At 39.8% G+C, this 26,817-nt stretch overlaps 1 protein-coding gene across 4 annotated transcripts in view; it reads left to right on the top strand.

Moving 5' to 3' along the window:
* prdm16 (PR domain containing 16) overlaps positions 1–26,817 on the top strand; it is a 191,036-nt gene that overhangs the window by 59,716 nt on the left and 104,503 nt on the right. For all 4 annotated transcript variants that reach the window (XM_086069105.1, XM_086069103.1, XM_086069101.1 and 1 more), the window contains exon 2: positions 5,201–5,631. In XM_086069105.1, coding sequence (XP_085925231.1) covers positions 5,201–5,631 — 431 coding nt within the window. The remainder of the gene's footprint in view (positions 1–5,200; positions 5,632–26,817) is intronic.

The raw sequence follows: 26,817 nt of genomic DNA on the forward strand, positions 1-26,817 counted from the left end.
GGCTAAATAGGGTTAAGTGTATACCTGTTATAAATATTTCATATATTAAAACGTTTAGTTGCTCACTTGGAGGACTTTGCATTGTTTCAGCAACAACAGTGGATATAGAAAAATTGTTTAATTAGTACATTTAATTTGTTTTATCACTATTTTTTTATGTATAAATTTATCTTTGCTAATCAGTTATATAACTAACCTATTTAGAAATTATTTTATGTATTAAGAAGGGGGAGTCAACCTTAAACATTTCTTGACAATAATATGTTATATGTGACCACACTACTCTAAACATTCTGATTAATATTACATTTGTGGAATATGTGTTATGCAGCAAAGTCCAGCCGTTTTTCTCGGCCATTTTGGCACTTACTGTCGACTGCAGATGAGGCAACAACCAATCACAGCTCACCTGATTTCTGAAGCTGAGCTGTGATTGGTTATTACCTGAGACTTGAGGCGACAACAAGTGAAAAAATGGCCGCCTTCTGAGACGGATAAAAACTGCTGGATGTTTCTGCTTAAATCATATTCCACTAACGCAATATTAAACAGAATACAGTATTTAGTCGAATGGGGCTGCATAGAACGTATTATTGTCAACAACAAAAAATGGGTTGTCTTCCCCTTTAAATTATTTAAAAAAAATAATTGGGAAATACCCTTAATTTTATGTATCGTGATGTATACCGCAGCTGTGAAGGGATGCCATGCATTTGATACCATGATATAAGTTTTGGGTCCTAGTGCCGGTTACTCGTCGGTGGAGTAGATTTGCCATTATTTATGTGGATACACTGTAAGAAAATTACCCTTACCCTCTTTGCTTAGCTCTAGACACTGCAGTATTATAATCCACTTTTTCCACTTTATTTGTCCCCTAACCTTGACCTGCAAGAAAGTCTCGTTCTCCTCCACTGTTGCATGTTTGCAGTTTATAGGTGGAAGGACAACTACTCCAAGCCAATCCGCTATGGTGCAATGAAAAAGCAGAATAAAGTGTTGGTTTCTTCTGAAACCATGTGTAAGCTCCAAAACGTTTTGGTCACGTATTGCTGAGTTCATTTTTCATATCTGTCATAATCCACACTTTCTTGCCATTTCGGCCCTACCACGAGGCGCTCTTTTCTTCCCATATTTGGAGTCATGGGAAGGATTCTGCATAGTTTGGACATTTCCCTGGATACTGTCCTTTCACCAGTGGCTGCCGTTCGCTTTTGAATTGAACCAGATCAGTTTACGGGCGGAGAAAGATACAATGTGTGCATGAGTGCACACATACGCGCGTGTTTGTGTGTGTGTGTATTGGGCAGGGAAATAAGACGTGTGCACTTTATGATGGCCGTCACTGGCATACACGTCCTATTTCCAGCTCTGTTTTTATTATTATCTGAGCCACAACCATGCTTTTGCAAACCATGTACCTGGCTTCGAAAAGCTCAACCTATTGTTGACTTGCATTGAAGCTTGGGATCTTCAGAGCTTTTTAATGTTTGTATGCCTGCCTGCAATTAGTATTTGATTACAATTTTAGTGAGATTCCTTGCTATTTTCTTCTCCCCTCAATGAGTGCTTTGGGTCCTATTTTGGAGATTTCTTACTAGATTTAATCTGTGCAGTGAATTTTGTTCTTCAGCCTGTGTAAACAGTCCAACTTATTCAGCAGGCTCCAAAGCACGTGTTTGCGTACGTCCAGGCAGACAGCAGAAAATGACGGCAGATCGTTATCGCTCTACGTTTAAGTCTGGAGTGCTCTGATTAAACACAACTACAAAACACTTTACCCGTTGTAAGACCCTACGATCAAACTGCTGATTTTCAGCTCCGTGTCAAGTTAGTTTGCCATGGTAACACTGATTACTGGCTTATCAGGATTTTATATATTTTGCCTCTTACCTTTACTAGTGTATTTGTTTCATTCAAATGTATGGCTGCTGTTGTGCAGCAGCAGTTACGTGATATCATCTTTACCGACAGCAGCATTTGATCTCATGTGCTTGAGTGAAGTAACAGCTCCCTCAGATGCCAACAGATGTTTGTGCGCTCGCTTGCATCCAAGCTCATACAGTACCTGCCTTAAAATATTTGCTACAGCAAGCTCCAAAGGGACAGGCTCTGTTTATAGCGTGCATTTATAATTTATCAACTCAAATTGGAAGCCTTCGTGTGGCTCTCAGGCGGAGTTTTCCGCTGGAATAACAGCCACTGAACACAAGCAGCCCATTGTAACCACAGCCAGCATCGGGACCCCCAAGGTGCGAATTAATGATTGACCCCTGATGTAATCAGGATAAATAGCTGCCCGTAAAAGAGAAGGAGATGGCGAGAGGAGCAGAGAGAGAAAGAACAACATCGGGAGCCAGGGAGAGGAAGGCACTATCTGGCCGTGCTGTTTTTTTAAAAGTCCTTTGAGAGGCGAAGCTAACATCTCTCCTTTAGCTGTCTGAGACTCCAAACTAACATAGAGATGTTTAAAAAGCAGCTCAGACGTCACTGTTCTTCGCCTCCTACTCTTTCTCTTCTTTCTTTTAACTGCTGCTTTTTACAGTCTAGAGAAGGGACTCACAAACTGTCTATTAAAATGGTAATAGTGGTCTGGTATAATAATTACCAGTTTACTGTAAAATCCCGGGAATAACACTCATTTTTGGGGGAGGAAAAAAAAGGTCCCAAATTGAGGGTGGTGTATCATACAGGGAGCTTAAAAAAAGAGAGAACATTTTCACATTTTTTATCCATTTACCAGCACCGTGTCATTGTAATTGTTCTTTTTTTTAAATAGAATCACTGATTTATAGCACATTTCATAGACAGCATAACTCAATTAACTCAATAAGCTTCATATTATGTAATTAAAAATAAATCGGGTTAAAGAAATGAAAAATAGCTTACTAAAATTACTTAAGAGCGTACAGTGCAAGAACAAAACAAAACTCATAGCTATGGAAAAAGAGACCTTTTTTTTTAACCTAGATTTAAAAACATTTACGCCTTAATGGTGTTTTACAGAGAAAAAAAAAACAGCTTTTCCAGTAGCTGCCGTATTAAGCACGGGTGTGTGTTATTCCCAGGATTTTATGATGCATATTTTTTTCCCTCCAAGTATTATCTTTGCACAATTTAAGATTAAATATGAACATTTCCTTTGTTGTTTTATGTTTTCCTATTTTATTTTATACCTCCACTAGATCTGCTTTTTTAATTATTAAACTATTATAAATATTGTCGATGTGTTTTGTTTTTTTGGCAGAAGCGTGTGCTAAAGCCCATATCCCAATAGGCAATGAAGGTTTTGAACATGTTCAAAATTTCCTTGTAACAAGAATTTGGCAAATGTCTGGCGAACTTTGCAACCTTGAACGAATCCTGACGATAAATCAACATCTGCTAGATCAGCGGGCCTGTGAAGCCCTTTGAGACTCTTTTATGAGGATTTATTATATTTGTGATTAAAGCAATACAAATAAACTTGACAACTAAATACTGTATTTCTTGTTTATTAAAAAGAAAATCACTTTGGCTACTGTAGTAATCTCGGACTTGAGCAACTGACATTAGGACGAACAGGTATTGTAAATTTAAATTGCAAAGATGGCGTAGATGTATGTTCAAATAGAGTTAAGAATTTGACCTAGTTATGAATCGATTAAATGTCTAAAACTTGAAATTGTATAATGTGCAAAAAATACAAGTGTTTTTGTTTTCTTTTGTGCAATGCATATGTAGTACATTTGAAGGGCGTACAATCAATCAAGTCCGAGCGTTTTTATGTGCACAGAGTCTCTTAAAGCCAAATTTAATATATTTTTCGAGACTCTCTCTGCACTAGTCAAAATTGCTCTCGCTGGTTCAAGTGTTAGTGAGAGCAAAGGAGTGAAAAAATGGATCGCAATGGGGAAAAAAGTGTTTAATAGCCTGAAAACATTTTTTTAATATACAGAGGGAGCTGTGGGCCTGATCCGAACTCCTATGAAACAGGGATCATTAAAGAAGAAAAAAAAAAGTATTTTCCTGTCAAAATTGCTGGATGACGCAGAATCGGTCATTAAAGGCAGAATTTTACTGCTGTAACTTTATGTGATATGTCTCCTGGAGCCTCGTGGAGCGGCTTCAGCTTTGCCAAGCACTGGACAGCCGCTGTCCTGTGCTTTGCTAGTTTTACGTTTCACATTAAAAACTTACATGTCAGTTAATTTAACAGCGTTCACAGGCCACATCTGTCGGCGGGCAGGAGGCCAAATATTTATCAAAGAACAAAAAGGGATGATCTGTGCTGTGAACGAGCGCCTATGATTCCACAAGTGTTTGATTAGCTCATTCAATACATCTCCAAGCACTTCCCGTACAACCTCATTACCATGACAGCACTGAAACATAAGCTACGTACTGCACTTCTGACTGATGCATTTCAAACATCACATGCTATTAAACAAAATAAATAGACTTATAATAATAACCTGTTGGTACTAACGACAACCTGGGAAGAGCTTACAAGCTTGGCGTGCTTCACTATATGGAGGAAAGGGAGTTGATGAAAAACACCGCTGATGTCATTTTGGGCCGAGTTGGCCAAATGTTTGCCAGTACACGATTACATAGGACCTTTTTGAAAAACAAAATGTATTTAAAAAAATACTGTCTTCATCCTATTTTTCTTACTTCATATAAAAGTGCCAGATCGGATGGAGCTCAACTACCTTCACATAATCTAATCAATGTGTTTTGAATACATGAAAACCTGTCAAATAATTTGAGTTTCTAAATATTGCCTTTCAGCATGGGTTGCCTTAACCGGATGCTTTTTGCAGATCACATCCATCCATTAATTTTCTATACTACTTACCCTCATTAGGGTCACACGTGAGCTGGATCCTATTGCAGCTGACTTCGGGTGATAGGCGGGCTATACCCTGGACTGGTTGTCAGCCAATCACAGGCTGTCAAAATATTCTGGCACTATTTTGTATGGATATATGACAACTCATTTTGGTGGAATTGGCAGAGTTGATTAACTTTGCCTGCAAACTGAATTCTCGCGGTAATTGTGAGTTGATAAATCCATTTTGTACCGAGCACGCTGATTTTCTCCGGAAAAGTGGAGTCAAAAAGAAGCACTTTTAATTTTGCCTCGACCCATTGATAGTTCTCCACAAAGGTTAAAGACACGTCTTCTAACAGTGTTTTTGTATCTTTTGTGTGTCAGATGACAGTGAGCCAGCGGACAGCATGTACGACACAGAGGCCGACCTCCCAGGCTTGGCGGCTGGCGGCATTTGCACTGACAGTCCTGAAGACGACGCAGAGGACGGCGTCGTCAACATGTCTCCCCTGCCTTCACCGACTCCCTCCCATCCGAACAACCACCACCTGCTGCTGCACCCCCACATGTACACTAGCCACCATCACCTCCACAACAACAACAGCAGCAGCAACGACCAGGACTTCACCACGCCCAAGGAAGGCTCGCCCTACGAGGCGCCCGTCTACATTCCCGACGACATTCCCATTCCCGCCGATCTGGAGCTGCGGGAGTCTTCGGTGCCAGGTGCGGGCTTGGGCGTTTGGGCCAAGACTCGAATCGGAGCGGGCGAGAGGTTCGGTCTGCACAGCAAAGGCAGCTCCTTTGGATGGGAGGTACGAACCGGCCCGGCTTCTTTGTTCTTTGTTTCTATGTCCTTCTTCATCTTCATAGTAACTGTCTGTCACCTTTTGACCTCCTCACTGTGAAAGCACAAACAGCAATACAGTGAGGGGATATGATATTATCGGAGAGAGTAGTGACACAGCGGGAGGGGGGCAAGTAATGCTGTGAGGAGGCTGAGTGATGAATGAGTCACTCTGCATTCACACGTTCACATTTCCAGCAATCACAGTTCATTCACACGCATCTATCTCATCATCATAGCAGGAGCCAGCTCCATTTGCATCCCCATCTCATGATTGGACCTCATCTTTGACTACACACACACACACAGACTAAGCACACTCGTCTACATATCTAGCTGCACAGCAATGTCAGATGGAAAAATCGTGCTGATTAGTGGAGGTATCAGCTTTTCTGGGCGTCGGCCTGAGCGGGCATGCTCATTTGGTCACGCCACCCGATATGGAAATGGAAGAAGCATGACCGAATGCGATGGCAGCATATTGCACTATTAATTTTCATTTTGACATGACATTAGGCGATATTGAAGTTGCTCAGTAAGCTCATTAAGAAAAGAACGTCAACTGATCTCGTGTCTGTTCCTTTTTCTCTCGCGTGGCCAATTGGACATGAAATATTGCGGCTCGCTTCTCATTTCACTGATTCCATGTCGGACTGCTCAGTGATTGTTACAGTGTAGTTAAATCTTGGGGATGCTTAGTTGAGTACAGACCTCCACCAAGGTCCCACAATTATGTTGGATCAGCACTGTAATGTACAAATTCACATATTCATATGTATAAGCTTGAGTTGTATTGTTTAGATTCATGAATTAAATAAGAAAGGAAATATAGAAGAAAAAAACACTGATTAAAAATTTACAATCTGTGCACCTTTATTTGGAAGTTAATTAAATATGAATATTTTCTATCCTGGCCTATGCCACACCCCTAAGATGGGCGCCGTACATATTCCTATATTCAAGAGAAGATCCCTTGAAAATAAAGCATGCACAGAACGTAAATGAATGAAATGTATTAAATATGAGTTCATGTAACTTCCAGTGTCTATACATCATTTGAAATAAAAACTGCACACGCCCCTCCCCCAAAATCAAAAATAAAATCCTTTGACGCTCACTGAACTGAGCTTCCTTACACGTCCTTCATTCCATTCGGAGCAGTTGTCGAATGTGTTGGTGATTAAAGCACACCGGTGCATACATGCTGAGCGGCAGTGCACGGTTTCCTTGTTTAACATTCATGTTATGCGTCGCCATTCAAGGTGCAAAGGGCACCTCTCCAAAAATGACACGCGCTAAGTATTTTCTTTCTTTTCTCCCGCTCTGCCCGACAACCGCATATTCATTGGCAGTTAGGTTCAGCCAACAGCTTCTTTTCCAACAAACATCCATAACAAGAGCCATCCTGACTTCTAAATAGATATCATCCACATTATGTAGTTCTCTAAGTTTGATATAGTGTCATAAATTAATTGTGTTGTTATGAGTAATCAACTTTTGTTTTTTTTGATGGGTTAGGATTTTTCACCCTGAGGTCCCTTCTGTTTCCATTCAAGCAAAAACATGTGGCGTTTGCTCCCCGATCGCAGATGAGCGATTGATCCGTCTCGCCTCCTCCTTCTCAGCACTCCTCGTTGGAGGACCGACTGTGTCTCAGGCCATATTATTGCTTCACATTTCCTGTCTACTTCGGGGCTGGAACCCTTCAGGGGCTATCCTCGCCCAGACCCTTATCACAGACAGTCATAACAGTTGGCCTGTTGATAATCACCGGCAGACTCCCCGAGGAGAGCTGCGCGCCCCTTTTCACCGTCTACTCATCTAATGCCTCTGCTCTTAGACAAATAGACAGGCAGACCTGTGCCAGAAGTGCGGCAAAGTGTGTTCAGTGATGCTGTGAATGTGACTGTGGATGATTGTTTGTCTCTATATGTCTGTATATAACTGGGAAACAGTCAAGACTCACCCCCAAAACTTAACAGTATGCATATGATACAATAATAAAAAACACCAAATCAGTGTGGCTGCCCTCTACTGATGTCGTTAAGAACTGATATTAAATCAATTTTAAGGATTGAAAAAATACATACAAATATGTACTGTTGTTTTTCTAAATTAAAATAGATCCATCTAAAATGACTCGGAATGAATCTCAGGGAAATTTAACCAATTGGAAATGTTAACATTGGAAATGTGAGTAAAACATACCCTATAATCTTCTGCATGCTGGATGGATGGATGTTGAGTGGCGAATGGCATGAAAGAAGAGGAAGGAAGCCTGCTATTGTCTGTCTCGGGGCATCGGGGGACTGGAAAAGGTGTTAATTCAGACTCATTTCAGCGAGACGGACAGCTCAATCTAAGAGCTGCTTTGCTGCAGGCCATGGCCATTCTCTTCCGTCCCACACTGCCTCTTTGGGCCTGCACAGAGTCATCCATTTAAAAACCATTATGCTTCCCCTTTAGCACAACATGATAGAACACCGGGGCCCCAAGTCTACAGTATATGAGTGTGCGTGTGTTTGTAGGGTGTGCCAACCCCTCAGGATAGAAAGGCCCGAGCGTCGAGCTAGCGGAGGGAGCCCAAGTCCTCAGAGAGGTCCGGTGTGTGGATCTGCTGTCAGAGCGGCTGCTGCTATTATCCGGCTGCTAGATTGGCCTGGCTCTCACTATTGATAGAAACATGTCATGATACAATAGCTGCAGCTATTATACTCTTCACAAAACTGATTCTGTGATCTAACAACTCCTCCTCAGACATAAGGCAAATAACACGATATGAGGATGGGTTGGGCAAAATAACTTTTTCTAACTTTGAGAAAAAAGATAAAAGAAATTGCACCTCGCCCTCAAATGTACTGTATACGATTATTTTTTATTACACGGAGGTTTGCTTAAATTGCCCTTAAGCTATTGCTCACTGTGACCACCGGATTTGTCCATATAGCTCTCAATGGCAAAATTGCACAATCCCCATTCCAGTTTTGTTTTTATTTTAAGGTTAGTGCACACATGCATCAGTTTTAATGCAATTTGTTACTTCCTACAGTTTATACAGCTAAATTCCATTCCATTTCCACTGAGAAATCCCCAGTCACATTCATGTGACAGTGAATTATTACACACTCTGCTAACATTATGTAGGCTACACACTCTAATCCAGTCTTTCTCCAAACTTTCTCTAGCCAGGACATACATCATAAATTGCCGCCCAAAAAATAAATAAATGTCTCAAAATGTACAGTACTATATGCAGTTTGTATGAAGTATACCCCAATTTAATAATGATCTGATCTCATTAGTTTAGTTACTCAGTGTGAAACCTGAGCCCATTATATAATGTTATATAAATAGCAACAGGTGATACACATAATTGTACCTTCTGCCATCTAGTGGAAAGACATTTAATTGGTCTGCATGTCGCTATATTTCATTGGCATGGATAGATGAACAAAAATACATTATTTGTAGTAGACACAATATGTCACAGTCATAGTGATTGGAAATGGCTGATCTAATCTAGCCTAATGAGAATAAATACATGAAGTAGAAAAACTCACAGTCTATTTTTTTATTGACAGTGACAGAGCAGTATTAATATTGAAGCAAGGTTTGTAATATTTTGGGTAAATCATTTAATTACAGCATGGGGAAACACATTTGAAAGAGGTTAGTAACTTTGTAAAGGTGCAAACATTTAAAATTTCACTTATATTGGATCCCAATAAAATGTAACTAATAAAGTATCTCGTGGAAATTACATTTGTCTTTTGCCAGTGGGATGACTTTATAATACTTTAAGGCAAACGGCTTTCTGCCCGTCTTACATTCTTTTTCTGTTTACTATTCGTGGGGTGATTTTCCATATCAGCGCCATTCATCCAGTGATGTGTGGAAAGAGGGGGAAATATGTTAGCTCTTCTGTTTACCCTCTTGTTGACATAGTGATAGGCCAAGATGTCTGCTGGGTATTCTTATATAAAGCCAAATTCCTACGTGACATGTGTCGATCCAGCAATGGCACAATGCATCCGCCTCACCTAGTGTTTGCCTATAAATCGTTCTTTTTTTTTCGTGGCAGCTGACTTTTCTCACCTCTTGCTCACCCCGTGCTCTTTGTTTTCGTCTGTTTGAGACTGAGCCAAGCTAATGTTCATGTCTCTGAACGTTACGGCGAAGAAGTGCCGGCGCACCCTGACACTTATCTGTCTTGACCCACCTATCGCCTCGCTCACTGTTTGCTTGCCTTTTGTGTTTTGCCTGCAGAGGGTTCTTATGCCTAAGATTTCCCCGCGGGGCATTCAAGGGCTGCAAGCTTGAAACGTGCCTGATTTGTTTACTCGCTAAGAATCATGCTCTTTATCTTAATTATTATTTATAATTTATAATTTATTGTTATTATTATCATCATTAATAATAATAATAATAATAATAATAGATACATAATAAAATAATAAAAAATATAAATAATAATAGTTATTATTATTATTATGTGTTGATGCTTCAGTTCATCACTGTATGTCATTTGGTATAATTTGTATCAAAATGAATTGCCATGGTTTACATTTGAATGTGATTTTCCATTTAAAAGTTAATAAGAGTAGCTAGTTTTAATTTATATATATATATATATATATATATATATAATATCAAATATCATTTTATAGAGTTAGGCTAAGCTTGCTCTGTTTACAATTAAAGTAAGCTGTTACTAACAGGGAACTGCATCTAAAAAAAATCGTGCGAAAAAAATCTATTCAAGTCCTAACATCATTCTAGTTAACTTTAACCCCCGACTGTGAGTGAAGTGCACCACATAAATGGAGTTATTATCATGTCATTTATTAATCAAATCAGAGGCATGCTCTCAAGAACAAGGCGTTAAGATGAGAGCTCTGCTCATTTAAAGTCCTTTAACTGTTTAAAAAAAAAAAGGCCATCTCGGGCTTGTCTTTGTATAGTCTCAGTGGATATTTGTAGATGATCACGTGTATAGTATGTATGTACAATATTACATTGTGCACAGTATGTTATGTATGTGTAGCATACAGTATGTAACTCTTTTCTTTTTTTTAATAACAGTATTATTGACCAACAGTGTGCGGTTTTTCCGTCATCATTATTTGCCTTTGATAGAAAGCCCAAGTTTACGCATGGCACAAAAACACCAGAGGGTGAATAAGCCCAAAAGTCCCCAGCTTGCGTGCTGTAATATCTTCCACTCACGTTCATTTTATGTAGGTTTTAAACATGCCATTAGCCAATTTAATCCAATTTTCTCAGCTTTCGGAGCACTCCGGTGGAACAGATTCCATCTAATATTAAACATATGGTCACTGTTACATAGAGAATCACCGCAGCAGCATTTTTTACTTAAGGAGCTGTTAAAGACAAGTCTCCTGTGGGCGAGAAAGAACTGTTGTCAATTACTCCCATTGAACATGGTAGCTGATAATGAGGAAGCGGGGCAGCAAATTAATTGTCAGGTTTGATTAGAAGCTTGATGCCTTATCATTTGTTCATAACTCGTTAGCACATCTGTTAATTAGCTTGTAAATGAAAGTGGTGCAGGCTCCTGAGGAAACACACTCGGCAAAGTCATCCATCGTTGAGGAGAGTGGAACTTGACAAATGTTGTCGCTGGGATTTGGGCTGTTATTAGTTGGTCATTGATTTCAAACCGCAACCACTCCAGCAAAACATTTTCAATAGAACCTCTTGTTTGCTTGAGTAACACACACACACACACACACACACGCGGTCCCCTCACACATTTCCCCCCACAATGCTATCCTTTATTGCGCAAGGTTTCTTTTTGCACATTGCTTTGAACATCCATTTAAAACTCGCACATGGGCACAAATTTATTCCCTAGTGGTGAAGTCCAGGTAACCGCTGTCCCGCGCCTCCACCCCCTCCTCTCTATCTATATATATGTAGCAAGATAAAGCCCCATCGTTCATCAGCGCCCTGATGAATAGGCCCATCAGTTGGAGTGCTTCAGGGCAGGAACAGACAATGACCGCAGTCTTCACATTTATCAAATGCTGTTTATGTTGTTGATTACATTTATTTGCTCAAGTTACCCTTTTCCTCCCTCACAACTGTGATAGTATATTATTGTATTTTTTAAAGAAGTCATTAAAGGTGACTCTGCTCTAAATACATCACTACTTCATTACGTACGCCTACACAATATCATGAGCTCTCCAAGCTGTGTTAAAATCCTGCCCTTAACCCTCTCAGGCTCAAATTAAACTTTAGTAACAGGAAACATGTGATATTTAGGGGAAATTAGCATATGGGGTAGTACGTAGTCGTATATACAAATCTTTTATTTTCTTTTTTTGTGAAAGCTTCACATACAATGCATTCTGGGATGTTGCAGATTTGTAACATTGGCACAGTGTGGTAAAAACGCTGAAGACTGAATATGGTATGAACACTAACTATATTTGCATAGCAGGTTTCAAAACATTATTACAAAATAGTTTACAGTGGCAGAATAACAACAAAAACAACTCGGTGAGTAAAAAAAATGGAAAACAATATATAATACCAATAATCCTACACCGACATCTCAAATCCTAATTGAGAAGGTCATGTCTGAATGTCACTTCTTCGTGTGGTAGTCCAAGAAACAATTTTTGTCTTTTGTCAAGCACAAAAGTACTTTGCATTTGCATCATCCGTGTTTATCAGCATGAATGGGAAAATGATCGAATCAGTCTAGACCAGGGGTGGGCACACTCGGTCCTCAAGGGCTGCAGGTTTTTAGATGTTTCCCTTCTCCAACACAGCTGATATTTGATCAGCTCATCGGCAAGCTCTGCATAAGCTTGATAGTAATTCTGTTGGTTGAAATCAGCTGCGTTAGAGCAGGGAAACATCCAAGACCTGCAGGACATTTTGAAAGTGAGAGAGCTCTCCATCTAGTGAGCGACTGGGAAACTGTTTGTTGCTAATGCACAACGAAGGTCTGCAGTGGTATTTTTAATTTAAAAAAGGCACAAAAAAAAAAATTATATATATATATGGATGTGGATTAATTAGGGGAATAGCAATTAGTTGTTTCAAATATGCAAGGCCTGTCTGGAGAGTAAAGCAAAGAATGATGAGTTTGATGTGAGTAATGATGTGAATGGTGAGATTGTTGATCTTTTTACTCTTTCTACCCAATTATCCGCTCTTGGGTGAGAGATCGCAAGACTGCATCTTAACATTTGGTACGAGGTGGTGATTTATTAATCAGGTCCCCATAGCTGTTGCGCTTAACATTTTTCGTAATCACATACACAACACACAGCTTAGTGTTTAGAATTGTTAAGCCTTTATTGGTTTAGCTTTTCATCAATACAGTGTACAATTTCCCAAACTTACATAGCTGTATTACTTTTGTTGGCTGTAGAAAATGTTCAGAGCATACATTGTCATTGAAGTAGAAACTATAGAGAGACCTTATAAACGTATGTCCCTAAACCAGCCATCTTTTAAATATAACATTGCAATAAAAAACATTTATCTAAAGGCATTAATTGTTTGAAGCACACCACAACAGCTTCACCCTGTGACGTCTCCACATTTGAGGTCATATCTTGGTACACAAAGGCCCGTTCTGTGCACTTGTGTCTATTAATCATCTTAGAAACTGAGCTGTGCTGTACGTAATCCAAAATCTGTCAGATTTCCTCCACTAAATCGAGCTCTCACTGGAAATCTGCTATAATAGCTTGAGTCAGCATTCCGATTAACAGGTTTTAGTAATGGATGGTGTTGCTTTTTTTTGCCCTCTTACATTTTTATTTTTCAAAATGTTGTTCTTGTACTGTACATTTGTTTAATAACTATAGTAAACTACTTTTTAATTTGCTTACTTTGCTTTTAAATGTCTTTAACTGGTTTGTAAATTATTTTAAATGTATTTTTCTATATGAAATGCACTATATAATCAAAGCTGTCTTACCTTGCCTATTCAATTGTATTTGTGCAACATTTGATGATCAATGGCGTTAGTCAAGTATGTTTTAGTTCCCATTTGGAGTTTACAATAAAACAAGTCTTTATGTGCAAGTTATATATTGAACTGAATGCTCAAAAAGGTGCAGAGTTTTTTTCAGGGCTAAATAACCATAACCTTAACAGTCATGTGTTATACATTATTATCATTTATTATCTAAAAATGCAGTTTGAGCAACAGATATCCAAGGCCAAGAACTTTGTCATCCAGACCCATAATGAATAGAATCCCCCTCTCCCCCTCTACCTCATATTCTTGAATTCATGCACTCCTTAAGCAATTGCAGAAAATACATATTTAAAAAATACTTATATACTTTTAATAGAAAAATAAAATAAAATCCCCAAATTCACATCAACATTCCTTTTCCCTTACTTTACAAAGAACATACCATATTGTATCTACAAAGGCAAAGCAAGGCAAGTGTATTTGTATAGTACATTTTATACACAAGGCAACTCAATCGGCAAAGGTTCTATTTTGTCTGCATGATTGAACATAGATTGTGCTTTGTGCCACTCTTGCTGGGGAGGGGTTCAATGGTGTTGGTGAAGCTGGCAACCAGCGGGCCACTCACTACCAATGCAAGACAACTAAATACTACTCTAAGACTTAAATCATGTGATCATGTGATAAGCAAAGCAAAATACATCCAAGTGTGAACTGGGATTGAAAAGATGATAGCCCCTCCTTTCAAATTTCTTGCACACATTAATATGCAAAAGTGATATATGTTGGTGTGTTATTTTGCCTATGGCTATGATTTCTCAGGTGACCGATGTACGAATCTTCAGGACAAACTGTAGGAAAACATTTCACTTGTGGTGGGGTGAGCGTGACCAAACTGTTCATGTAGAACCGGTGAGCTGTCTTGCACCCCTCACTCCATCTTCATCTTCTCTTCTTTATGTGGAAAACACCAGTCACCTTGTTTTTGTTTTTTTAGTCCTATTTAAATCCCTTCCAAAAGGATTCATGTGCCATCCGTTTTGATTCACAAGTCACAACAACACTTTCTGTTTCAGTTTAGGCTGATCTTGTAGAAATTTAGTAGAATGTTAAGAAATTCCATAGCACAAAAAACTTAATTAAGGGAGAGAGAAAAAAGTTTTTTTTTTTTTGTTTTTTTTGTTTTTTGGGTGGGGGGCAATAAACTTTTTGGAGGGACGAGGCAAGAGTTTTTTGTTGTTTATATGGCAGATCCATGCAATGGTGCATATCAGGCACTTTGCTATTCTTTGTTACAGTAATGCAGCGTGTCTATGAATCTGTAAAAGACAAGGGGGGGGGGGGGGGGTCGAAGTCTTATTTACGCTTTCAAATTTCACCAATACATTAAATCCCTGGATTTTGCCACATCGTACAGAAAAATAAACATTTTAACCTTTAACATTTTGTTTGGTAGATACAAGCAGTTTCCGTTACAATAATGCTGCTAAAAAAATATAATTATTAAATTGTTTTAATTTGATTACATTTACTTTGTTTAAATGTCATTCTTATGTCATAGATAATATGAACGGAACATTTCTTAAAATATTGTGACATAATATTGAGCATATACATACTCCTTCCTTGTGTTCCCTTTTAATGAACAAGAAGTCTTAAATTTGATTGACGCAGTTGTAAAGTCTTTCAATTTGAAAAGATACTGCCATACTCTACGTTTTGTATGATTTCCTCTTTTTTTAATTTTCTTTTTTTTGCTGTAAGATGATGCATGTCATTTGTGTTAATTAGCCACATATCACAATTCTGATCTGTTCAATAGTAATTTATTGACCTTTCACTTGCTGTCCTCAAAATTCTAGCGGCCCTCCCTTCTTTCCTCCTCTTTTTCTGGCCTCCGGGGTCCTGGTGCTTCTAATTCGGTCTTATCAGCCAAGTAATTTAGCTGCCGCAGCTTGGGTTTCTGTTGCGCTGCGAGAGGCCTCATTGTCCTGCCCCGCTGTCGCCGAGATAAACCCTCAGATTGAACAAAGTCCGTGCTGACCTTTACAAACTCCCAAATCTTTCTTCGTACGCACCTCCGGCATGAACTCTGCATCTTTCAAGCTCTTTTCTCAAGAGGAGAGAGGGGCTCGGCCCACATCAGGTGGGAGGGAGGGATGAGTGTGTGCATGTGCGTATGTGAATGAGTGACAGTGCGTGGGGGGTCAGAGTGAGATGGACATGGAAGGAGGATTAAGATGGCTGACTGAGCCTGTCTATATTTCCAATGGCACTTGCGTCTAAGTGGGAGGCCAAGGAAGGGGGAAAATGCAGAGCAAGCAAAGCATTCAAGTGTGTAGCTCTTCTGTCTTCTTAGGACTACCAGGCAGCGCTTTTGTGAGATGAATTAATAAGAATGACGTGAAGATCTTTGACAAAGAGAGTTTGTCTCTTCATTGTGTGTACTTGCTGTATAAAGTCGTTCATTCAGAGAGTCCTGACTGAAATAAGGCAAAGTCTGTCAATGCTTAATGCACTAATGCGTGCTGTTAAATGACTTGTCAAGAAGAGGCTGAAGACATTTGGGGCACAATGCAACAGTAGAGCCCTCCAATGTGAACCACTGTCTTCCTTTTCGAAGCCATTCGATGAGCTCTCCATGCTGCAAATCCACTCCATTCTTTATTCCGGCCTTCTGTCAGCCAGGCAGGGGAGCTCGTCAAAAGGCCTTGTAGTTGAGGATTGGGACGGAGCTGTCGGCGGGTGGCAGGACGGTGGACGATGAGCCAAGGGAGAAGGACAGGGGCCCAAGTTTAAACGAGAAGCTTCAAAGTTAAGGATGAGGAATTCCAGACGATGTGCGCCACTCTATCCCTTGATCAGGGTGGCCTTGTGTTCATCCCGCCTCCATCCCTTCATACAACCCTCTGCCTGCACCGCCCCCACCCCCACCAGCCCACCGCCACCTGCCTGCAAGCCACCACAGTGTTCCCAGGGAGATGAGCGCAACGGAGAAGAAGGCCCACAAGGGATTAACTTTTCACATGGCTGGGAGTCCTCGTCTCAAAAGACCTGACAACCCCAGACGGCTTGATTAAAAAAGAAAAGAAGAGAAGAGGAAAGGAGGGAGGGTACGAGAGGAGGAGAAGAGGGGGAATTCTTCACATGATGGCCCTATGAGAGGGATTTCGGATATTGGGTGTCTTTCTTCCCCCTTCATCTAAAGTCCCCATGCCGTGGTTGAGAATGATCAAATTGTTCCTCTTTTTCTCTACGATGGCTTCTGATTCCATTTTCCAATATCCTGGAAGAAGTACAACATTCTAACGTCAATTACAAGGATCTGTTTGTGCCAATTGTGTATTCCTTTGGGGAAGAAAGTACATTGCTGTGGATGTCAGCGTTACATTACAGTCAAGGAAGACACAGGGAGAGAATCGGCGAACCGTTGCCGGCTTAAAGTTCTAGTGTTCAAATGGCAAGGCGCCCTATTTCCCTTCACTCTATCCCCAGATAAACTGGGCCTCTCAGGTTTGTCGGTGAGAAAGAGAAGACCGAAATCACAACAAACTCCTCCACTGAAGTGAAGATGGGGTTTGCCTTTCCACTAAGGCGAGCAGATCAGCAACTCAACCTGGCAGGACAGTGGGCCACTTAATACCTCCCATCTTGTCCGTGTAACAGAGTGGCCCGACGGGCGGGTCAGCAAAAGTAGCAGGGTGTCATCTTACCATCACCTCTCGCTCTCTGACTTCCTCCGCATGGCTCACTTACTCTTTTCTCATCTCCGCTGCAGGGCCACTCTCACGTCTCTACTTCCTGTTCCCCTCAGTTCTCTTTTGGAGAAGTTTGATACTTTTTTTTTTTTAAACCTCAAGTAGGTTTTCAGCAGTATTTGGTTTGTTATTCGCATGGGTTACACGTTCACATTAGCAATTACCAATTAAGGGAGATCACATTCATTTTAGTTGGGGATGTGAGTCTGATGTAATTGATATGCTACATTTAAGATGCATGTAAAGCAACAGAACAGGAAAGCATAGTCCGTACCTATAACAAAAAAAACCTCAGCATACACAACATATTACAGCATGCAATAGAAGATGAAACAATCATCAATTAAATTATTGGAGGACACATTTTATTGGTGCGATGTTGACCAGTCGAGGGCTCTGCTCGCACCCAAAGTCATCTGTGAATGGCTCCAGCTCACCCATGACCCGCAACAAGATGAGTAGTATGAAATGGATGGACATATTAATGATGCATCGAGTTTTCCAATCAGCTCCCTCTGCCAATTGTCTCATGTCCAAGTGTTTGTCAGTCTCGTTAGCATGCTTCTATTTAGTTCACTCCTTCACTGCAGTCTTTGTTGGTTCATTCGTTTGCTTTCACTCCTTTAGTCCGAGTGTTTGTTTCTTTGAATATGGTTTGTTTTGGACTTTCCTTGGTTTACTTTCTTGGTCATTTCAAAGAGCCTTTTTCTCTTTTTATGTTTTGGTAATTAAACATTTTTGTGCCGGATTTGGGTCATCAACGCCCCACAACATGACAAACTACATGTGTAAGACAAATGTGGATTAATAGTGGTTTTCCAATTCAGGCCATCACTTCAGACAATTTTGCGTATCATGAATTTTTCCCATCCCTATTGTTACAGATCCATATTTTTCCATGTAAGCTAACATTTAGCACTTTCCCCAAACTGTTTAATAAAGTGTAATTCCTGATGGTCACTTTTAGGCACCTACAGAATTTTATTAAGTTGTTATTATTATGATGATGGTGATTTTTCTGCATTGTCTTAGGTCTGCGCTTTGCTGCCGTTTTAAAATTATTTTTTCTTTCCTTTTCTTTTTTTTTTTTAATTCACATTTTGATTCAGTATCCTGCTTCAGTTCCTGTCACCAACCTTTCCTGGAACGTGTATGATGTATTCATTTATTTTAAAGTAAAATGCCATATAAGAAACCACACTTGTTCACATAGTGTATATGCAACAGTGTGAAAGCAAATGTGAAAGCAAAAAAGGCATTCGGTAACTTGTGCTGTCGACACCAGAAGTGCAACGGATATGACTCCACATCCACGAGGTGACTAACACAGTCAATTAGCCCTAATATCAGCCTGGATCTCTCATTAATCATGGTGCTTACCAACCATATGGCCTCAGACTCCAAGGAGGCGCTGAACTATTTGCTGTGTACTTGACCTTGCTGCTGGTCTCAGGGGAACACGACATTGGAGCTCCAGTGTTCTGTCGGCCTTTCAAGCCCATACCTGCTAGATAAAAGAGCAACTCAATAGATAGATGATCAGTCTTGTCGATAGATGATCTTGAAATGGTAGCCAGGTGCTCTCACTATGCACAAAAAAAACCAATGGATGATATATCAGGCACTGCTGATACCGTTCAATGCAGTGGGTTTGAACTACGTACTTCTGCTGCTACATTATTTTAAATTAATCTTATCTAAATAAACATGACTTGCACTTTAATACACTGATGGCCTCGAACAGACAACCATGCACATGATAATTTTGTGTACCTTTAAAAAAAAAAAAAAATAATTAATGTATGTTCCTTACACAATATGCCACCAGGTTTTGTCTTTGCATGCTACCAAAATATATATTTTTGTCAAATATGATTTTCAGATTGCAGAGATATTTTTTGTAGGTCCCAATTAATGGACATCGTCTGGGCATCACTAGGCTAAAATGTTTCATAATTAGCTTTTCTTAATTGAAATTATATCAGTAGTGTATTACATTACTGTGTTATAGTAAAAAGTGAACTACTGTAATAATTGTATTAAAGGTTTCCTCCCAATACTACAAAGCTATTCAGGGAACTATTTTATCATCTCAACAAAAACCATGGTTAGCGGTCCTGGATCAGCCAGGACACCATTCATGCTGTGTTGTGTTCAGTATTTGTACAAACTTTTCTGAACACTCAAATACTCAGAAAATGTTCATGTTCAGGACCCGGTGTTCTTACAAACTGTCCTTGGGAAGCATGTATATTCATTGACCTCAAGCTAGGTCATTTGAGCAAATCAACCGCACATTATTTACTGCAGTTGGACTAAAAATACATTTGCAACTGTTGGGGAAGCACAATAGCAATCAAATTTCCTAACCATTCATCCGTTGGTGTGATCAATATTGGGCATAGAAATGCAAGTATTTTTTTCAGTCCCTTTAAAAGTTGGAGGGGTAAAGTTTGAAAAGGCCAGGCTGCAGTTGATGTGATGTAAAATGTAAAAGTGTAGCTTGTCATGGACAGCAGTCTGCCGCATGTGTTAATGTGACAACAAGTATGTAAAGTATGCGACCTCTAATGGTATCCACTCAGCGCTTGGATCCCTGCTATTCCTGAAGTGACAAAAGTGACAGAAGTGATATGATACACTGGCTCATTACTTGTGACCCTCACACCAAATTACTATCCAATCAGTATTTCTTTGTCTGAGCACTCCTGACCCGCAGCACAGCTATCATTAAATGTCTAATTTAAGCCATCACAGGTAGGCCCGCATCACGGCCTTGCTGGTGGCTTTTTAATGGGGAGGGAAGCGGCGTTCTTTCCACTGTAACGCATGCTGAAGTAGCCAAGGCTAATGTGACCCCTATAGTTCTGGCACCGCATTAGTGCCAGAAGACTCAGCGGTGAGTCTTTAACCTGAGAGCAACAGGACCGTGATTATCTTCACCGCAGTGTAGGCCAGAGGACGCACAAAAAGGTACATATTTCTGACAGGGCACTAAGCAGTCATTTTATGTTGGAGCACTGAGAATTGTTGTTTTGCTTAACAGTAGGGCACAGTAGTACAATATCTTGACCTTTGAATCACGCAATTTGCAAGTTTTTCGAGTTACGAATTATTATTATTATTATTATTATTATTATTATTATAAATTTTCAATAGGCACTTGATATGCAAGTAAACTGAGTTACAAGCTTGGTTCCGGAACAAATTTAACTTGTTAGTCAAGGTAAAACTATTAGAGCATTTGGACCTTCTGGTTTTATAGAAGAAAAAGATAAAGAAAACAAATTAAAATGGGGTCTGGTGATTTTTTTCATTCTCCCAACATTATTGTTGCGGAAGCCCTATGCATGAAGGCATTAACATGTATTGACGGTATAGTGGAACCTCTATTTGAACACAAAAAGTTGGCATGCGTTACAAAAGCTAATTTCAGTAAGTGTCAGAGTTAACACTAAGTGTGCCGTTTTGATAATTATTAGTGGTTGACACTTGAGTCAGTGAAATGCTGAACTGCCAATGTGGATTTTTGACTGGCAAATACATTCGAATATACGTTCATTTTCAACATTTAGTCTGAAAGTACGTTGAAACATATTCGGAAGTACTTGCGTTTGGGCTCCAAAAATGTCTATTCCTCTTTGGAAGTCTGATGCTTCTGTAAAACTGAGTATTTTTAAATACCCATTTAGTAATAAAGGATTTATAAAGACATTGTGTTCAGCTAATGTTTAACTGTATTGTGCAGTTTTTATGAGTGAACACTCAACCAAAAACAATTGTCGTAAATCTCTGCCTGTACCTTAGCACTACCCGTCAATGTTTACCCATTAACTTTCGCTCTCACCATCTCAATTTGGCGCACAAAGTATCCAATCTCATTTTAAGACAATTTGTCGTCTCTGTATCCTGAGCCACTTTGACCCAGAATGGGGCGGTGGAAAAGCTGATCTCTCACATACGTGTGTGGTCATGTCATTTAATTCCTCACTGTGGATTTTTTTTTTTACTGCATTTTCAACGATCCGAAGGTCAAGCGTAATGACTTAACACTGCTCTTTTTTGTGTACAAGAAGTTGTCAGCCTTCTTCTTCATTAATACATGCTTTGTTGTTCGTAAGCGTAAAGATTGTGTTCACTGCCCCATTCCTTTCTCTGTTTGTCGTTTCCTCCAGCTTTCATCTTGGTTCCCTTTGCATTATTCAAATCAGAATCCCCATGTGAGCACCTTGCTCTTGACCTAGCTAAGAAAGCTCCTGATTGCTTTAATAGCAGTCCTTGGACCTGCAAGATAGGCAGGCGTCTTTAAAGGAACTCACAGTCGAGAAGGCTGCGTGCATGTGTGAGTACAACCAAAGGGTGGTTGATTAGAACTGACCTCAAGCAAAAGTACAAATATGCATCAGGGAGGTGTGCATGCTTGCATAATTGGAGTGCAGAGAGGTTAAGTGAAGCGAAGTGAAAGTCTAAATAAAAATACACTGGCACTCACTGTATAATGGGTGTGCTTAGAGTTTGGTGCAATGAATGAGGCTGTAATTGAGGAATATTGCTTATTCTCCCAAACTGTAAAGTGTGTTGCGTTTAAGTGAGTTTTGATGTTTTGTAGGCCATATAGGCTACAGTCAATACCAGTTGGCAACATTTTAGGCCAGTACGTGTTGCACTGCATAATATGTTTGTGATTTCCCTTTTATACAATTCAGATGTGAGTGGGTTGCAACTTTTCCTCATAGTTTATGCAACATTGAAATGCCTACTACCGGTAATATAATTCCGCTATTCCACTGGTTCATAGATTCTGTGTTGCGTCTATATTTTGTGAGAAGGCTTGTATGCACATATGTGGCTGTTTAAAGCTCCTCAACACATAGGCTAAAAATGAAAAGGAATGAAACATTTCACTGTTGTGGGTTTTAAAATAAACATTCCACATTAAAATAGAAATCGCTGTAGCGGGGGCCTTGTGTTTCCAAAACTATCACTTTTTGGGAAACCAAGAAAACAGCCTGTTTGTTGAGCCTTTAACTTTGCATTGACAAAAAAGAAATACATTTTCAACACTTTTTCTTGGTTAACAATTAGAAAAATATTATACCAATGTGCACCAATTACAAATTTGTGTGTCAGCCGGCGAGTGTACAACGTATCCTAGGGTGACCATATTTTAATTTCCAAGAAAAGAAGACACTCGGCCCGACCTCAATATACTTAAATGATGCTCAGTTCACTCCAAGATGCCATACAATCAAACTATTTTTAACATATGCCTCCTTTGAATGGGTAGAAAATAAAACAAAAAAAATATTACTCTCTTTTGAAGTCTTACATTTTTTGCTCCGCAATCTTTTTATTTTATTTCCCTTTGAGCAGGGTTCGTACCCATTGCTTCCGGTGCGACAGCTCAACATTTGCCACTCAGCTAAAGTTCTGGGCCACCTTCACTGCCACTATGCGGTCTTCCAGTCACTGTAAACACGGTGCAGTGCGCTCCACCTCCCATTTGCCGCACGACGAAAAACGGACAATTTAATTAATTTATAAAAACCCGCCTGGACACCCGGAAGGGATGTAATAAATTGAACATCACCCTGTAAAACAGCCTAATGGGTTCTTTGCACAGCTCGACTACTTCCTGAACTTAACACCACTCCTTTGTTTCCTGTCTTTCATGATTGGACAAACTGATTAATCCAGGTGTGTCTGACCATTGTCGTCGTGGTTACTGAGGTCAGGCACACGTGTATTAATCAGCTTGTCCACTCATGAAAGACAGGAAATGAAGTAGTATTGAGTTCAGGAAGTAGTGGATTTGCGCAAAGAGCCCATTCCACACAATATCAAGCTAGCAATAGCAACACCAAACATCTTGTAAAGTGAAAGAGCCAGTTAATCGAAGCACATCCACAAAGCCAATCTTTCCTTTTGTACCATTCCTTGTGAAAAGTACAAATAATTCTCTGTCCCTTAAAGATTGAATATTCGGTAGCTAAGGCTTTGGTTTCCCATCCTTCAAAAGCTGCCATTTTTCCTCAAAAGAAAGGCGTGAAAATAGATTTATATTATTTAGAGTGGTGTCATCTTACAGCCGTACTGTGCACTAAGTGTGTTTTGAATTCACGAATGCACTGTGAGCAATAATACAGCGACGTAAAAAGGCAGCGTAGTGATCTGCCTATTTGCGTAAAGGACTTTTGTACTGGGAAACTGACTACGCATGTGCGAACACACATCGCTATGCGGAAAGGGTTGGTAAAAGCAAAGTAGCGCGGTGTGCCTTCAGGAGGATAATTTTGCACCATTTGTGCCTGCAGGCCAGAAGAAGTAATGAGTCATTATTAATTGAGCTATGAAAATCACCAAATGTTGTCATCACTTTCAAACCTATATGTAGTGTAGGCTTTCTGAAATGAAAAAAATAATTAAAATAAATAGAAGAAGCCAAAGTGCCTACCTTGGCTGACCTGACCAATAGTAGCGATTTGTGGGGGGTAAAAGAACGATGTACGGGAGAAGGTTTCAGCCAGTGATACGTAGTCTGACAAGTGCATGTCAAAGGAACAGGTGGTACAACCGCTCATCGTAAGACCAATCAGTCAATCAGAATCCTGAAGAAAGTAACTTTCCATTGCTCATTAACTATGTCTAAATGAGGAAAAGTGGAATATATTAAGCACATTCATTTGATATCACGTTTGGTTATACTAGTCCACATTGAGATGCTGTGATGTTATTTCCATCTACACATACACATTTTTGAAAATCATAGTAAATTTTTGGGCAAAAATAGTTTGTTTGGACACAGAAGACCAACATACGTAATGAGTTAAAAAAGAATGTCTGAACATGGGCTCAATTGGAGCCTGTTTGCAAGGGACATACTTAAACACTGGGATCATCCTACTCAAAGTCAGGACCCTCTAAGCTGGGTTGAGGCCTGGCATACCCAAAGATTGAGTCTGAATTTAGGCTCACCATTCAAAACTATTGAAAAGAGCCTCTGAGCCTCCTATTCTTTGCAAGCAAATTGGGAGGAAATCTGGCTATTGTGCTGAGTTTTGGGGAGGTTGCCGGTGGGAAGGGGGCTGCCCACTGTGCTTACCTATAGATGAGAGCGGAGACAAAAAGGTTCAGGGACATCCAGGAGAGGCTTTGAAATCCCACTTGGCTGGAGACGGACGTTGTTGGGAGCAGGCCCTCAAGTGGAAGGTCAACAGCAGTGACGCCACAACACATCAGCATCAATAAGACACTGAATGGAGGGGATTGACTTAAGACTGCAGCCTGGAAAATAAGAAATATCAAGGTGACCTTTCGATGTAGATTCACCTCCTATTATTGAATGCAAACTATCGTCCCTGCATTTGATTAGGACCGTTTTTAATGAACAAATATAAGGACACAATTTGAAAGTAGATGTCAATTAAAATGGTGGCAAGATCATACTGTTAATTTATAATAAACAGCACACACAAAAAATAACATATTTGTTATCTTGCATTGAATAACGAGGCAAAAAATAATAATTGTAGTAACATTAAAATTGCCCTATTGACAGACATTATTTTCCTAGACTAGATCAGAGTTTAGCACCTGTGCCTGATGCATTTGAGAGAAGCGCAATTTTGCAGGGGGAAATTGAAGACTGAAATTGCACACATATTAACATGAACAACGTGCACAAGGACAAGTACATGACATTCAAACCAGCTATGTTGGAAAACATGGTTGATGTTAAATGTGCACCACTAAGGATGAGCTTTACATTATCCACAAGTGGAGATTTCCTTGCAGTTCCTTTATAATGTCTTTTGCATGTACATGTTATGTAGACCGCGAGCTCTCTCTGTGCTGAATTAAAGAAATGAATGAGGGGAGACGCTTCGATTGGCCGGGAGTCAGCTGCATTTCCTCCCTCAAAAACGACCACTTCTACATTGCCTGTGCTAGTCTCGGAAAATACCAAAAGAAAGAAAACTCCACTCGTGCACAGTTAGATTGCGCTTTGCGCAAGACTTGTGCTGAGCATGAAAAACAAGTGTTTACTAAGTGAACTACATTAATTGAAGTAAATTTAAAAAGGCATTAATTTCATATTCATTCATGGTTCGTTCACCTTTATTTTGCTTAAGGTGAACCAAAACCAAACCATTTATGTAAAATAATTCTGATATTGTTAAAACGCTTGTTAAAAAGTACATGGGAAGAGGACCTTGAAATAATAATTGCAATTGCATATAAAATTCACAATCGCAATATTGGAGGGCAAGGGGGATCACAATTAGATTATTTTTCAAAATTGTTTAGCCTTAATTCTCAACCAAAGTTAGCCTCAGTGCATGCGTTTGATCTTTTTTTTTTCTTTTTTCTTTTGTTAGTAGTATTGTTTTGCTAACCACCTCTGCAAAATAAATAATTAAATAAATGACTGCCTGATAGACTTGTTAAACAAAATAATTCATAAAGCCTTTTTTTGTTGTTGTATTGTTAGGGTTGCATTTTCTTCAGCTACCCAAGTAGCTAAGAATGATAATACACGGTATGGATGGATGGATGGTCACAGTTTAGAATTTCAGAATCTCTGCATGCACAATCGACTTGAAAATATACAATGTGGTCGAGTTTGGTATGAAAATATTCCTATTGTTGGCAGCAAATACTGCCAATGTGCCCATTGGTTTGAATAAGTTGAACTTATTATATATTATTATATATTACAAATTACCAATAGAGTACATTTTGTCCTTGCTCGCCACTCCCAATTTCAAAGAGTTGATTATTCCGAAATCTCATCTGCTCATCCCTTATTTATAGCAGCAAGTATTCACAGCAATCCGATGCATGTCGTACATGGTGACAGACTATTTAAAACACATTTAGTGCTCTGCTGAGTTCTGCTGCCACAAAGCAGCTGAGCTTCTTAAGTGTGTGGAAATAAGTGCCAACAAAGCAACTCCTCATGATGATGATGATGGTGGTGGTGGTGGCAGCTTTTAAAGGCCACTTTGATGGATGAGGATTGATGTGGCTCACATTGTTCATGTCCAAACAATCCTTCAGGCCAAATCATTAGGGAAGACGCACCATACGTGTAGATGGGCCGTACACCAAGGCTCTTTTGGAGTCTCTCACCCAACTCTTCAACCCCACCCCCTCCCCCTTGTCGAGCATACCCGACCAGTGCCACCCCTCTTTCTTATTTTCTCCGCTCTCTATCTCATTAATCAATGTCAAGCTGTCTAACAACAAGGCCAGCATTCTTTCCTCGTATATGTCATTGTGCATAGCACCCCCCACCCACCCCCCGGCCTTCCACCAACTCAGTGGCCATCATCACCGTCCTTTCTCATGGCCACAGAGCAAAATCCAGGCCCACGGCACCAACATGAAAGCTCATTCGGACGCAACGCGAGGAAGAGGCAAAAAGTGA

This window comes from Leptonotus elevatus, chromosome 2 (assembly GCF_054856555.1).
Source record: "Leptonotus elevatus isolate MCC_2025b chromosome 2, RoL_Lele_1.0, whole genome shotgun sequence".
Taxonomy (NCBI): Eukaryota; Metazoa; Chordata; class Actinopteri; order Syngnathiformes; family Syngnathidae; genus Leptonotus; species Leptonotus elevatus.